Source organism: Melanotaenia boesemani, chromosome 6, assembly GCF_017639745.1.
Source record: "Melanotaenia boesemani isolate fMelBoe1 chromosome 6, fMelBoe1.pri, whole genome shotgun sequence".
In the NCBI taxonomy this organism is placed as follows: Eukaryota; Metazoa; Chordata; class Actinopteri; order Atheriniformes; family Melanotaeniidae; genus Melanotaenia; species Melanotaenia boesemani.
The window spans coordinates 26,154,108-26,170,640 of NC_055687.1; the positions used below are offsets into that span (position 1 = coordinate 26,154,108).

The 16,533-nt window shown below is 37.0% G+C and overlaps 1 protein-coding gene across 2 annotated transcripts in view; it reads left to right on the top strand.

Moving 5' to 3' along the window:
• Positions 1-183: 183 nt before the first annotated feature.
• The window catches only part of triob (trio Rho guanine nucleotide exchange factor b), a 57,134-nt gene continuing 40,784 nt past the window's right edge, over positions 184-16,533 (top strand). Inside the window, exons 1-10 of one of the 2 annotated variants that reach the window (XM_041988019.1) lie at positions 184-256; positions 1,429-1,543; positions 4,101-4,293; positions 5,529-5,633; positions 6,346-6,816; positions 7,393-7,515; positions 12,752-12,943; positions 14,326-14,457; positions 14,808-15,038; positions 16,279-16,401. In XM_041988019.1, coding sequence (XP_041843953.1) covers positions 202-256; positions 1,429-1,543; positions 4,101-4,293; positions 5,529-5,633; positions 6,346-6,816; positions 7,393-7,515; positions 12,752-12,943; positions 14,326-14,457; positions 14,808-15,038; positions 16,279-16,401 — 1,740 coding nt within the window. In that variant the 5' untranslated portion in view covers positions 184-201. The remainder of the gene's footprint in view (positions 257-1,428; positions 1,544-4,100; positions 4,294-5,528; positions 5,634-6,345; positions 6,817-7,392; positions 7,516-12,751; positions 12,944-14,325; positions 14,458-14,807; positions 15,039-16,278; positions 16,402-16,533) is intronic. The other variant, XM_041988018.1, reaches the window with a different exon arrangement.

A 16,533-nucleotide genomic window follows, 5' to 3' on the forward strand; every position in this document is an offset into this window, starting at 1 on the left:
ATTGGCAAAAGAGGAACTCATTACATTTTGCACATGTTTATGAGCTCTTCTTAGTAGGTCTACTTTGCACTCAGACTGCAAAACATTTAGAAGTGCAAAAATTAAATGCATATTGACTGGTGATCAGAAACAAAGTCAGTTGGTTGTGGTGATTTATCCCTGTGTTTTATCTGTGTTTCAGGGTTTCACCGCAATGAGGATATGAAGGCTATTGATGTGCTTCCCATCCTCAAGGAGAAAGTTGCCTTTCTTTCAGGTCAGTCATAGTTACAGCAGATAATGATATAATGTTGACACTGTATTCATCAAAACCGTCATTCAAGGCAGTGACTTCACAATCAGTCTTTCTCCTTGTCTAGTTATTTCAGATATAACAAATCGTATTTTCCCTATGTCCATAATAGTTTTACAAATCTATATCACCTACAAGCTTGCTAGTAGATTTAGCAAGACGGGAGCTGGACTGGATCCGCTAGAGCGCCATCATGCAATGATGTGTTCCTCAAACCAAACCCGTCCTCCACGGTGACTAGTTCTTAAAGCCAGTTAAATCATGCAACCAGGAGCAACCCATTCTGCTGTAAATGTAGACATCACAAAGCCAATAACGTCTCATTATACCTAGCTTAACAAAGCTACACATGCTACTTACTTTCCTGGCTATCTTGTCAGGTGTAACTAGCTTGATTGTTTAAGCAGCTTCACAGGGATGGTACAGGGTTACCAGCAGTAGCTAAACACACCTGATTAACATTGTTTAGCTAAGGCTTTAATAGAGTAATAGTAGCTATAAAGTATGTTTATCTTCAGAAGTACCCTCTATGTTGTTGTTCTTACATACACTAGCTAAATGGCTAATATTGTAGTTTTTGTTAAGCTTGTGAGCTAAAAAGTTGGGGGATGTGCAAATGAAATCTGCTATTATAAAAAACTAAATCATTATGGTCACTCATAATTATGACCATGAGCATTAGGAAAACTAGAGTATATTTCTCTATTCTACTGCAGTGTTACTGCTGTGTCATTACCCGCCTTGTCAATATGAGATGAACTACTGAGATTACTTTTCAGTTCGACTCAGAATGGCCATGACTAACTGCAGACATGTCCACAGATGGCACCCATGTTAATTGAAGGTCATCTCACAACATTACTTCATACTGTTCAGATTGGAACTAGAGGTTATTAACCTCTATTTGAACACAGCAGCAAAAATTGCTCAGTTTTTAAATTTTAGTGGATCTGTTTCACTCAGCTTGTGGAAAGTGCTGTGGGACGTTCCCTCTGGACCAGTCTAGATGTTTTAATTCCTCCATTTAATTTCATTTGAAGCAGAATTTGCCATAAATTTTGGACAGGTTAATACACATGACATTACTGGTGGTTACATCAGCCTCTCCTTATATCATATTTTCGTTATTTCCAAAGGCGGCAGAGACAGACGTGGAGGTCCTGTACTCACTTTTCCAGCACGGAGCAACCATGACAGAATACGATCCGAGGACTTGCGCAGGCTTATAGCATACCTGGCCACTATTCCAAGGTACGAAATGTCCCTGTGACAAGTTCAAACAGAGGATTTCACTTGGGTGGAATGTAGATATTAGAGATGATAACCATGTATTATAATGTAAAATGTAAATGTAAAGCACAGTAAACACCAGAGGAATCTGGTGGATTTGAAGATGGCTTCCATTCTTTTTTTTGGAAAGGAGTATCTGCTAGCAAGGTGAAGCAGCTGAAATACTCAGATAATTTGTGGCTTTTTTTTTCCTTTCTTTTTTTAAGATGTGTAAAATATGTTTTGCTGCCAGCCCCACAGGCAAAATGTTGCTTAGCTTCCATGCACATATTCCTGACTGCTTCTATGAGCCGACACTGGCACTACCATTGTTCAAACAACTATAACTGAGAGATGGCAAAGTAACTCAGATGACCCTGCTTCAAAGAAGTGAACTAAGCCTTTGATTTAAAACAGATCAACAGTTGCCGCCGATACAAACTACACACGTCATTGCTTTCTTTGTCTCAGACTTTCCCACCTTGCCTGGATTTTAAAAACTGTGAAACAAAACCTGAGGCTACAAAGAGCTGAGGTGGTTTTCGTTTAGATTGTCTAAGCAGATTCACTCCCCTTCTTCCTTTTCCCTCCTTCATTTCCTCTTAGCTCTTTATAAACAGCAGCTTTTCCTTCATGTAGCCTTAACCCCATCCAGCCCCCCTCACTCAGTTGGATGAGAGGGAGTTTGTTGTAATCAGTTATGCTATATCTGGTACCACTTTGTTTCTTTCAGCCTGTTAATTCTAGAGATTTTTCTTTTCCGTTCCATTTGCTATGCTGTCAAACAGACTTGAGTCTAAAAACTCAAAACGTGTAGTTATATTTAGTAGTTTCCAAGTTTTAGTCTGTGTTCTTAGCATACTCGTCTCTAACTCTAAAGTCACCTTTAATACGTAGCTCTGGGCTGTTTTGTTTGGAGTCCCTCTAATATATGCAGAATTCTCTCTGCTGCACTCTGTATCACTCTGGAGTTTAAAGAAAATCTTGTTGCATGACCCCAATGCTGGCAAAGTATGAGCTCTTGGACAGATCATCTTACATTTTAAAAGTTTCTTGTGATATACAGAGGAGTTTATGGTTGGTTCAATAACGTGAAAGTGCCCAGATCCTGTGGGTGCAAAACAAGTCCAAATCATCTGTGCTTGACATTTTGTATGAGGTGCTTGTGTTGAGTTTATGTTTGTGGTTTTCACCAAACATGATGCTGTGTGTTTTGGCTAAACATCTTCACTTTGATCATTCTCCTGAAGTCTTGAGGTTTAATAAGATGTGACTTTGCATCTTTAAAATCAGCTGTGCTGAATCTTGAATTCATGAACTCTGTGGCTACAACAGGTAGCCACCCATTACGGTATTACAGCGGGAAGTCATTTCGACTAATTTTCAAAAAGTTAAACTATTATATAGCCAGGTTTCTGTTGACAGTTTTGACTCATATTTAAAAGATGTAAATAAGAAAAGAAAAGGTGAATGGATGCTGACCTGATATACACTAGGGGGCATAGGTAACCCCTTGTTTTTAGATTGAGACTAACGAGCATGATGTTATATCCCATTGATTTACAGGGACGACAGGATTTTCTCAAAAAGGACACTTTCCATATTAATCTTGTGGTTGTCCACCATAGTATTAGTTGTTTGTAACCCTAAAGATTTGTTTCTATTTTGAACAACTCCTTCTTCTTCTATGGTGTTAGCAATGTAGGCTTCAAGCAATGTCATGCTCTCTCTCTTTCTCTCTCTCACTGGTTACATTTCAAAAAGACATGCTTGATTATTTTATTTTATTTTATTGGATTTTTTTCCCCCCAGCTTTTTTAAGATTGTCAGATTTGTTGTAGTAGGTATTAGAAACCAGGACCAATGAGTTAAATAGAGAGCTTAGAATAAGGACACAAAGGAAAAGATTCATCAGAGGTGACAGACCACATAATCCCCTTTGGACCTGAGAAGTGTCTTAAGTCAGAGGGAGGTTGACTTCTATTCCTTTGCTTTATTTCTTTTCTTCCTGTTTAAATATTTTTACCATCTCTTTCTCTGTACCCTCTCCTTTCTCTCAGCTCTGCCTCTCTCTTTCTCTCTCCCTCCCTCGCTCTCTCACTCGCTCTCCTCTCCCTCCTCTCTGTGCTCTGTTCTTCTCTACGCATTTGGCCACCGATCTGTTTTCAGAGAGTGAGGTCAGAGTGAGATAGAGCAGGAGGGCCTGCGTCTGTTTCTGTGTCCTCGCTAGACACACTCAGAATTAAGCCTTTAATAGTGAAAAACATCCATTTATGGACTTGTACAGCAGCATGACGCCTGGTAAGTAGCAGTGGAAATTTCAACGCTTGAATGTTTTAACTCTTTTTTTTTTTCTAGACGTTGTAGAGGACAGGACCTCTTAGCTTCAATTTGTACAGCTTTAACAGACCTTTCACAAATCAGTTTTTCTGAGCACTGTCATGTTAGAAGTATAAAATCTTTAAATAGTGCGATGTCATCTCCTTAACTGATTTGCCATTTATCCTGGAATCTGACCCATTTTGAATGAATTTTGCAGTGAAGAGGTGGCCAGACATGGCTTCACAGTCATTGTGGACATGCGTGGTTCTAAGTGGGACAGCATCAAACCTCTGCTGAAGATCCTACAGGAATCTTTCCCTTCTTGTATCCACGTCGCCCTCATCATAAAACCAGATAACTTCTGGCAGAAGCAAAGGACCAACTTTGGTAGCTCAAAGTTTGAATTTGAAGTGAGTGATACTCTATTTCTGATCCAAAAATGCTCATTCTTTTGATATGTGTTGACTGGGTTTGGTTTTATTGATGTGAAATTGTACTTTACCTGTAATAATTTTTTTTTTGTGTGTGTGTGTGTGTATACTATTATTAATGATTTATTTCACTGCTTGTCACAAAAACTGGTGGTGTACTTCAGTATGTTGTATTTTTAAATAATTTGTTGTATGCAGTTAGAGTTCTTGCTTGTGTAGCATAGCCATCAACTGTACTTTATCAGCTCTAATTGGACTGCTGCTCTGTGACAGTGGCACTATTTTGTCCCATGTGGGCAAGTGTAGCTGGTATATTTAGTCCTGACCCAGTTACTATGGAAACTGGATATATAGGACATGGCAAAAAATTTAATCCCAACTACAGTTGAGTTGAGAGAAGCTACTTGTTTTTATAATTTCCTCGATGTACTTTCATTAAGCTGCACACAGTGACAAACGAAATACCGCTATTTGGATTCACTCTGACTGGCTGCAAAGTTCAGAACCGAGGAGGTGATGCAGATCTGCTCTCCTCTTTCACATCTAATCCTGTTAAGTACAGAAGTACAAGTAAATGTTTACAGAGCACACAGCTCCTTTCTACAAATGTAAACATTCAGCAGTTCCTCTGCTTACAGGAAGTTGATATTGAGCATCCACACAGACTGATTGTAATTTATATTGTCACTTCATAAGAAGGGTCTGTAGTCTTTTGAGCCTTTTTTTCAACAGTTTAATGTTGATATATCCATTGCTATTTACATTCAAAGCAAAACTGAATATCAGTTCCAGCCCCAAATCTGCCTATTTATTGTTTTAATTACATCTACCTTACTTCATTTACCCTCACCTTTGTGTTTTTACTTCCTAAGAGTTTATATATCTGTATAACCATCTTATTAATGATAACATAAATGTTTGGTTTTTTTGGTCACCACACCTATCTAAACATATCAACATGCAGAGCTGCTGATTCTGCACATTCTTTCACAATCTTGGTTTAATGATGGGAAATACTTTTAAAATTTAACATTTGATTAGACAGAGTATGATTATGATGATTACTGAGTAACTTGTGTTTTTTCTCCCTTTTTATTTTTCTCTGAACCTTCTTTTGTGCATTCTCAATCTTTTAATTTCCTTTCTTTTCGGTATATCCAACTTTTACCTTTGCCATTTCTTTTTTATATCTCTCACCCATCTACCTGCCCCAGACGGTGATGGTCTCCTTAGAGGGCTTGACCAAGATTGTGGACCCATCCCAGCTGACAGCTGACTTTGAGGGCAGCTTAGAGTATAACCACGATGACTGGATTGAGGTTGTAAAATTGTCTCTTTTTGCTTTTTTTTCTGCACTTTTACAATCCTGGGAAAACTTAGAGGATGTTCAGCTTTTATGAAATATAGCACAACTATGACAGAGAACAACAAACAATTGTATTGAATAGCTGAACATTCTTGCTTCATTAAGAAATACCCAGAAAGGTTTAATGTCATTTTTACAGCTGAATTAGAGGGAAAATACATCTCAAAGAAATATAGAAAATAAAGAATTTAAAAAATCACAAAGGTTGTTGAATCTCTTCTGGCCTGTATGACAACTTGGATTTTGCTTATAAAAATAAATCTTCATGAATCTTGTTCTACCTTCCTCATGAAGGAGTTAATAGGTCAGCTTTGACATACCAAACATACCAAATCAGTTAGCCATGTAACTGGTTTTTCCTGAGGACAAGGTTTAATCTGATCTGTGGCAAGATGCTCTATCATCCTTAAAAATGACCTCTGCATCACCGAACCCCTTCAAGTGATGGAATGAGAAAAGTACATGTACACCTCTGCATTTACCTGAGAAAGACTGTGGAAATGTGCTTATTTTCTTTGAGTAGTCATCTGTATATGTTCCATTGGACCTGCAGTAAACATTTTCTTTTCTTTGATGAGCAGCTTTTGTCTTTTAATATTTCTTCATTCAGTCCCATACACTTTCTAATTTACTAAACTTAATCGATTGAATGTTTTTTGTTTTAGGTGCGATTGTCATTTGAGACCTTTGCCAGTGATGCAGCACGGGCTTTGGCACGCCTCGAGGAACTCCAGGAAACTTTGTCCCAGCGTGATCTCCCGCGGGACTTGGAAGGCGCGAGGCGGCTTATGGAAGAGCATGCTGCTTTGAAGAAAAGGGCCACAAAGGCATCCATAGAAGAGCTTGACACACAGGGACGAAGGCTCCTCCAAAGGCTACAGTCACAGACTACAGGAGGCGGGAGTAGTGTTGAAAGTGGCTATGGTAACCGTGGAATTGGAGCCAGCGGAGATTCAAACGACCATCATCACAGGCTCCACGCTCATGCTGATGCACACAATCTAGTGACGAAAGTGACGACGTTGTTGGATAAACTGCATGGCACAAGGCAGAATCTGCAGCAGCTGTGGCACATGAGGAAGCTGAAGCTGGATCAGTGTTTCCAACTGCGGCTGTTTGAACAGGATGCTGAGAAGGTCAGAGGGCTTTATTATTCCTTGCTCTTTTTAACACGCTTCATGTGTGCTCCAGCTACTTGTTATATGATTTAGGAAAAAAATAGTTCAAGCTCATTGGATCCTGACTGATTTTGAGTTGTCAGTGCAGCAATTTGTCTCTTAATTCAGATGTTTCAGGTTGTAGTCCAGCTAATCAGCTGTGGCAGTTTTAAGTGGGTATATGGAAATATTACATTTCAAGTCCTCTCATTAAATTTTGTCTAAGAACTAAACAGCATTGTGTAAGTATGCAGTGGTAAATGCATAACAATAATAACTGTTGGCCGGTGTTAACAAATAATGTAATAACATTATTAATACACATAATACACATACACCCACAGGGCTTGTTGTTTTGGTCCTATTTATAACAAAGGAGTGTATAGTTGACTTGCCCCCAAAAATCCATGCTGTGATGATGAGATTAAATGTTTTAGGTAATTACAGGCTCTCTTATTCTTGTTGTTGTTTGCTGTTAGTCATCAAGGAGGGTCTCTTCATTTAAAATGCTTTCCACATAACTAACAACATTTTCTCCACCTCTCTGTTGCCTAGATGTTTGATTGGATTATGCACAACAAGGGGCTTTTTCTCACTAGTTATACGGAGATTGGAGGGAATCACCAGCATGCTGTTGAGCTGCAGACGCAGCACAACCACTTTGCAATGAACTGCATGGTAAGGCGCAGTCTTTGTTTCTGTACTCACACACATGTAGACATGCATAGAAGCAATCCAGTCACAATCCATCATCGTTACCCTCACTCAAAAAGCCTCCCATCTCAGTACAACCAACACACAAGCCTTCACTTCATCTTTATCCCAATCTATCTTCTCAGTTGAACTGTAACTTTGCTATAAGTTGGTATTTTCTGTCCTTCTACAATTTTTCTTGCATTCTGTGCTTTTTCACACACCCACAACTCTGTCATGTCAAGGAGCATTTGCCATAATTTACCCATAATGACTTTGTGCCCCTCTTACATTAGAGTGTTGGCCTCTACAGCTCAACTCCACTTCCCTCTCTGTTCTCTTGTACCTTACTCTGATTCATAGAGCTTTACTGGTGACCTGTCAGTGTAGCTGTAGACATTATGTTATTTCCTCTGTAGTTTTTACATTGTTGTACTCTGACATTTCTAATCAAGATCTTTACAAATACGTTGCATCTGTTCCTGACCCTTCTCCTTCTGTTTGTTATCTATGTGCAACAAATTATCCTCTGCCTTTTACTGACTCATTTTGTACAGTTATTACACTATCTTTCATAGCCCTCAGTCCTCATGGAAGTCCTCTATAGTCCCCTTCTTTCATTTATAATGATATATTATGTAACTAGGCAATTAAACCAAGCCTGAATGAATGTGTACAAGATTAATTTGTGTCACCAAATTTGCTTTGGACCAAAACTGTCTTTAAAATGATCTAAAGTGGAAACCTAAAAAACCATCTATTCTGATTTGAACAGCAGCAATCAATCCATAGCAGACAGAAATCATGACCTAGTAACCCACATTTTCTTATGGATTCACTGATGGAACAAATGGTTAGCAGTGAGAGCGTGAGCATCCAGCAGCAGCTTCAGTTACAGCTGGTTGTGTTGATATAAACTCCTGAGAGAACAGTACCAAAAAAAACTGATGGCTGTACTGTTTACTTGCATGTATTTCCACAGCCTGTACATACACACATACACAGTCACAGTCAGGTTAAACCGAAGTGACCACCCCTCCACCCATTCTTCCACAGGAAGTTGCTTTTCCCCTTCCTGTTGCCTGTACCACAGAATGGAAATTCGTGGTGTCACTTTGTGAGTTTGTGCTCATGAGACTACCTGTTTCCTCTTATTTATACACGAACTCACCACCATGTTCAACTATTTAATGAGAATAGAAACAAAGTAAACAAGCTTAATTACATTTTCTTTCCAAATTGTAGTGACCAAACATTCCCCAAAATAATTTAGAAAAAAATATTTGTGCACAAGTCTTTACTATATTATCAAGTTGACAATGATAAGCATTGATGCAAACATTCATAGTGTCGGTTAAATTGCAGGATAAATGCTAATGGAGACTAAAATAAAATGTATCTGCATAAACAGTCAAACAAAATGTTTTGAGGTGTGGGAGGTGTTCTACAAATACATTTTGTGAACCTTGTTTACCAACAGTATTTTACCCATATGAGCTTTTTAAAAGCTTTTTCTTTCTTTTTTTATGACTAATGAAAGGATTAAACTAAAGAACCAATCTTTAAAGTCTTTCCTGATAGCTTTGTTTGAGAATTACAGATTTGAAATCTTTATTATCATAAATATGTTGAAATAAGACCCATTATTTTTCTAAACTAATTTTAATAAACTGAAGTGTGTGAGAATTGGTCACCAGGAATTATAGCTTCAGGTTCTCTCAGCTCCTCTGTATTTTATTTTTTCTCTTAAGCAGTTGTATTTATGAAACTATGTGCAAATATTCTGACAAAATGGTAAAGAAATGTTTTCTTACACTATACTTTTAGCTTGAATTGATTGAATTGTAGCTAATTTAACTATTAAGCCCAAGTGTCATTATTTTTTAAAAAAGTTTAAATGTAAGTCATTGCTAACTTTAGCAAAGTCAAAGTGTCCATTAGCTTTGCTGTACTTCACACACTGTTAATTTTCAGCTTGATGAGCAAAAAGACAAAAAAATCTGGTCAGATTATTTTTTATTGACTTTACAGAAACACCAAAAAATTGAGTAAAGTAAGTTTGCAAATTATTTATTAGTGACCTCCCTAAAAAAAAAGACCCACCATCGGGTTTGAACTTTAAATTTGGTGTATTTAGATGAATTGTTAAAAAGCAGAAAATTAGAAAAATGTGTCACATTTCTAAAACAAATGATTAAAAATAATCCTGAACATGTACTCTGGAATTAACACAGATAACATCATAGATGATAAAGAAATTGTTTATACATGGTGGTGTTCTCCGATTATTCTTGTTCTTTTTCACACGTGCAAACTGATTGTGACATGATCCACCACACACCCTGCTGTGATAGAAAGAAGGACCTTTTCCTCACATGATCCTGTTTAGAGAAATGTGTTCTCATTCAGATCCATACAATTTATATGCTTGACATTTTTTCATAAACATGTAAGTACAGGTACAGGAATAGAACTATAAAAAAACACGGTAATTAAGAACAACCAGGTCATTCCTTGAGAGACAGGCTTAGAGCGTTAGAGCAACCTAGACAGGCTTTCAGTGTTCTCTTCCGAGATAAACATTTCAGATTTACACGTTATTTTTAAAACAATTTAAGCAAGGTTTTGTTCATTCCCGTCGCTTATTTAACACATTTCATGACCACTTACCATTTTCCTCTCTTCAGTTTATTATTTTCTTTTCTATCTGTCTTCTCTGTCTCTTTTATATATACCCCAGCTAAGCTTTTCAGAAATAAAGTAAATAAGCAGTCTCAGTTTCTGACAGAAATACGCAGGTCATTTCTGCATACACATTGTTTTATGTTTTACTACCCACTACTGCAGCTTTTGGAGCTCAAGAAAGCAACCACACACCTACAGAGTATTTTCAAAAGTTGCAGGAATATGATCTTTTAACAAATTTCCAAATATGGAAACTGTCGTAATAGTCAAGCTATTCAAATTCTGGAAGTTTGTAATGTAAAGATGTGTAGTGAAATTCTGCTTTCTGAAGAGGTAAACCTAAAAAAAAAAAAAAAAGCAAGATTTTACAAATGTATAAAATGTCAAATTTGCTACTTCCTTTTTAAGGTTTTGATTTAAAGTTAAGACTCACAAATATTGCTCGGAGCAATCAGCACTCCAACTAACAGCATGCACAGCGCAACCTGCCACACTGCAGCAGACCTGAAGAACACTAATCAGAATATATTATTTTACTGTAAGTTGCTGTTATTTCGCTTGGTTCGATGCCCAGACCAGTTTAAACCGTGGCACCTTACCTACTTTGTGTCCTTTGCTTAGTCCTCTGTTTGTGTCCAGTGTAGGGCGTTTGATAGTTGAATTGTGTTACTGTCTGCAAATGAATGTGTTGCATTTGCTTGATGTAGCTTATATAAGCTGTTAATGCAAATGACTTAATGAGAAGTACCATTTTGAAATGAAGTCATCAGAAGAACTGGACAAATTTTAGCTCCTACCAAGTTAAAATAGGATGGGATCTGATGTGTTTGAACTATTACGGCTGCAGCCTCTGCAAGGTATTGTCACAATTTGAAACCCATCATTAACTGATATTAAAACCAGGCAAAAAATCTAAAATATGTGCAAAGCTCATGTCACACTTGTTAGAATTTTAGAACCTCAAAATAAAAAAAAACCAGAAACTTAGGTGGGAAACAAGAGAACAACCCTGAAGGTATGAAGGACGAAGTTTGTATGCAAAAAAGAACTTTGGTGTGATTAGTAGCTCCAGTAAAGGCAGGACAGGATAGCTTGGTGTTGTAAATTTGATTTGTGATATACCAAGTCTGCCAGTGATGTGTTGCATACTCAAAGCTGTAGTTGACATTGTTTTGTTACTTGTCTAGAGATGTGTGTTTTACCAAGACTAATCTGGAAACAAACAGTTCAATTACAGAATCTGTTATAGCTGATGGAGGAGAACATGTGAGGTTAGTTTAGGATCTTATTTAGGTTTTGTTTCTTTTTTTTCCTCTTCTTTAACTACACGGTCCTCGTCTTCTTCTTCTGTGCCAGCATCAGGTTTAAATCAGGAATAGTAGTATTATTCTATCTCTACCAGACTCTTCCTCCTCCCTCCCTTACATGCACCCGTTATGGATTAAGGCTTCTTCTTTCTTTCCACCCCAAACCCCTCTTCCCCTGGATGTGTGTATGTGCTTATAGAGCAGTGTGTGTCTTGGAGGTTTTTTATTGTCCATTCAAAAATTACCATAGAGCCCTTTGGTATACTACTACATAAATCCTATTCTATGATATTTCATGTGTGTCTTTGCAAAAGGTTTCTAATAGGATTATAATAGCATACTGTGCACTGGTGTTCTTTTGTGTATACACAGCTTACCTACTGGTGTGAGAGCAGTTTAAGTTCATGTGAACACTTCAAAGCACACTGCTGTCTCTGTTGTCCTCAGAGAACTATCTAGAGCTTAAGCCAGCGGTGTCAATTGTTGATTTTGGACCATGGGATAGCGTCTTTGGTGAAAGTAAAGCTATTCAAAAACATATGTAAACCCTAAATTCAGAGAATGGCTTTTTAAGGTTAAAACCTAGCCTCTGTTCTAGGGCTGTATCTGGTGTTCTGTTTTTGTTGTGATTGAAACAAGCAAACTAAGAGCCATAATGGGCTTCAGGAGCAGTAATTGAATAGAATAATAACAGACCATTAACACAGTTGTTAATTAGCGTTTGCTGATCCATGCCTATCTGCACAAAACAGCTTGAAGCCAGTACATTAAAAAATAAGAAGAAAAAAGACTTAAAGATTAAGACGTAAATTGGCTTTTTCTATTAGTCTCATGAGTGTTCGCCTCCCGAATGAATGACTTTTGAATGTCCACAAGGGTGTTCGTGTATTTGAGTGTGTAACAGGGTGCCTGTGTTTACTTGTATTCTGTCTAAACTGACTTACTGTCTTTGTGAATACACTTGCGGTCACCACATTTCATAAACATAGTTTGGTTGCTTTTTAGAATCACAGTTAAGAGGGCTATTGCAAGACAAAGTAGCAGCTTCATGCATCAGTGTTCACAAATTGAAACCACATCAGCAATTTGCCTGGAAGCCTGCTATTTATCTGGACAAGAAGCCTAAACAAAAACATTACATGCAAGAACTCTCTATGAAAGTTCAGTCTTCAGAAAACTGTTTATTTAATCTTTGCTGTCATGTCTGTGTATCTTTTTTTAATACACAGAATGTGTATGTGAACATCAATCGGATCATGTCAGTAGGAAATCGGCTCCTTGAGTCGGGCCACTACGCTTCCCAGCAGATCCAGCAGATCTCAGGCCAGCTAGAACAAGAGTGGAAAGCATTTGCTGCAGCGCTGGATGAACGCAGCACCCTTCTGGAGATGTCTGCCAGCTTCCACCAGAAAGCAGATCAGGTACAGATGCACAAATCTGGCATACACACTAAATTCTGCATACTTCTGATCAAGTCAGATGTTTCTAGAGGTTAAACATACAAACACATGTGTGTATTAAAAATACATATTTTTTTTTATCACATGTTAAACATAAAATATATTAATAAAAACAGGAATATGAAGGGAACTAAAAGAAAAATGTTGGATGTGCAGTCAAGGTTCCTTTTTACCTGAATTTAAAAGATTCTGTAGAAACTTGCTGCTTGCTGAGTTGCTTTTTTTCTTTGTAGTGTTTCATGTTCAAGACTTATTTTTCAGCTCTTGGTTTCCATTGTTTAGTTTTTATCTATCAGTTAAAGGCATGTTGCTTTATGTTTTCATATTATTATATTTGTGACATTAATAATGAACTGGTTACATTCAAGGAGCAGTTGGTTTAACTTGGTTTTCTCAGTGTCATGCAAAAGCTAAATGGCGACAGTAAACCTTTAAGGAAATCCAATTGCAAAAAGGATTTCAAAATGCAGGAGACGAAAATGGATATGTGAAAGGAAATTAGCTTTTTAAATGTATGATATGGAAAGGTATTTATAACCAATAAATTATATTTATTTCTCTTTTTAGAAATAGTATTTGAAAATATGTAAATTAATATTTCAATAAGCAATTCCTCTTTAATATTTTGATTTAAAATATGTAATTACAAAACACTTTGCAATTTGATTTCTTTTGGATGAATTAATTGTTGAGTTTGAAATTATATTTTGCTATCTATTATTTTTTACAATTAATTATTCATCATCAAAACTTTGTATTGCAATTTCAAAGACCCTGCTAATGGAAAGTGATTTCGACTGATGGAATAAGAAAATGTAAAAAAAAAAAAAAAAAGTTCATTGTCTGTACATTTACAATACTATAGAGGTGATGGCTTCTGCTTGTCTTTTAACTATCAACACCATCAGTGACTGTGTAAATTTACCTGATTTGTGTAAATTTATGTTTCAAAGTCATCTCCTTGTAGAATACAGTTATATTTAATCAGTGAATTTCAATTTCATCCAGTCATCATCAAACATAACTGCAGCAATTTTTTTTATAGCTATTAAATTAGTTATAAATCATGTTTTTCTTTAATTCTTTTTTGTTGTTTGTTTCTAGAAAATACAATAGCTAAGTGAACATGCAACAAAGTGAACACGCTAGTTTTTTATGTATGTATTTTATATGTCTGGAGTAACTAACCCATTTTTGAAAAAAAAAAAAAGAAAAATTAGACTGTTGTCTCACAAACATCACAGTGTTATTAATGCATATGTAAAATACAGTTGGAGTCTTTACAGAAACACAATCTCGTCATATGTTGTATGCAGCATTTGTGATGCTTATTCTCTCCTCAGTACATGAGTAAAGTAGAGCCATGGTGTAAGGCGTGCGGTGAAGGTGAGCTGCCCTCTGAACTCCAGGATCTGGAAGATACAATCCATCATCACCAGGGACTATATGAGCACATCACCACTGCATACTCAGAGGTTAGCACACAAATAACTAGCATGCACACACACACATATGCAAAACATGGAGCTACAGTACATGCAAATATTAATTTTTCAAAATTTGGTTCTGAGTCCATATGTCATGCAAACATGTATGTTGTGGGTTTATTTCATTTGCAGTTTTGAATGGAATTGATTGTAATATACAGAAGAGTAAAGAATGTAGGAATATATTTGTGTGTAGAAAATGAGCAAATGTTTTGTACATTGTGCATGTGTTTGTTTTTTTATCTATTTTTATTTTATTTAGATATCTTTTACATTTTGAACCAAATGTTCTTTTTATATCTTTTGCTTTATATAAAACTACACATTAATGTTTACAGGTAAGCCAAGATGGTAAGTCCTTGCTGGACAAATTACAGCGTCCTTTGACCCCAGGAAGTGCCGATTCATTGATGGCATCAGCTAACTATTCCAAGGCTGTACACCATGTCCTCGACATCATCCATGAGGTTCTGCATCACCAGAGACAACTAGAAAACATCTGGCAGCATCGCAAAGTCCGGCTGCACCAGCGCCTGCAGCTGTGTGTCTTTCAGCAGGATGTACAGCAAGTAAGAGACATGCAGAAAATAATGTTACTATGATTAGACCTGCACCCTTGCAGATATTTGCAAACATAGGCAGGCATAGACAGGTATAGAGACAAGACTTTATTCTGTAAAATATATATTTGTGTCTGTAGAACTGAAACTGTATGTCAGTCTTTTATGCAGACCTGTCCTTTACTAAAAAGAAAAAAAACTTATTAAGCTTTTCACAAAGCATTCAGTAGTTGATAAATGTGCAATGTTTCCATGGTTAATATACTATGTAACAACTAGAAATGTTACCATCATGCAAACTTAAGGCAAAGCAAGACATTAGGTGTTTGATGTGTTGCCGTCCTATTATGTTCTTATGTTAATGTTAATGAGGATCCAGGAACTCATTGTTTTGCAGCAGAGTGAAATTCTGCAGCTTTTCCTTTGAGTATAGGGGAAGGTGTGATATTAAGCACATAATAAAATCATTTCCAGCTTTTTCAAAACCTTTTTTCGTGTCCTCTTGGGTTTTTCAAATGAGAGATTCCATCTCTTTGGTATAACTGAATGGATGGGAGAACAGCTAGATCAAAACCAGTGATTTGGTTTATACTATCATCTCTGCATCTCCACCCTTGGGGCATGAGCCCCTCTCTGCCCTTTTCCTCCTCAACAGCTTTCTCTCACTCTTTCTTGCTGTATCTCTATGCTTCTGTCTTTGCCTACTTGCATCTGCTCTTTCATCACCTTCTCTCTTGGTAGTGGTTTCCATGGTGATGCAATTTACTGTCACATAAAGTGTCGAGGGCATTGAGCATTGGTTCCTATGTGTTTGTCCCGTGAAAATATTTCTCAGAGACCTTGAAAATCTCTTTGACTACCCCACATAGAAAAAGACGGTGTGCTGCCATTTGTTTGACAGATAATAAAGCAATTAAGTATGAAGATTTATAGCTTATCATTCCTCTGGTAGAAACGTTCACACTTTGAACTGCTTTGGCTTTTCTGTTGATGGCTCATGCTTTAGGAGTGTAAACAAGGACAAGCTGGATGGAGCAAAAGAGAAAACAGAAACAGGGTTGAGCTGAACTGAAGAGTTAGCAAAATGATTTTACATCTAGTCTGCTGCTTATGTGATCTGAATACACCTATTTCAATCCGTTACACCCCCTATTGACAGAAAATGAGTACTGCATCTTGAATTAACATCTAGCATTGCATGCATATTTTCAATTATTTCCATGGGCTGTGTTTGTTTGCTTGTTTCAAGGTGTTGGACTGGATTGAAAACCATGGTGAGGCCTTCCTCAGTAAACACACTGGTGTTGGAAAGTCTTTGCACAGAGCCAGAGCGCTGCAGAAGAGGCATGAAGACTTTGAAGAGGTTGCACAGGTCAGTTTGTAAAGAAATGCCTTCTACAGGTATTTAAGTAAAACTACAAATTCTCTTGCTGTGACATATTTTTTATGTAATGTGCCAAAAGTGCATTTATATGAAAAAGAAATAACATTACAAGTCAAAAAG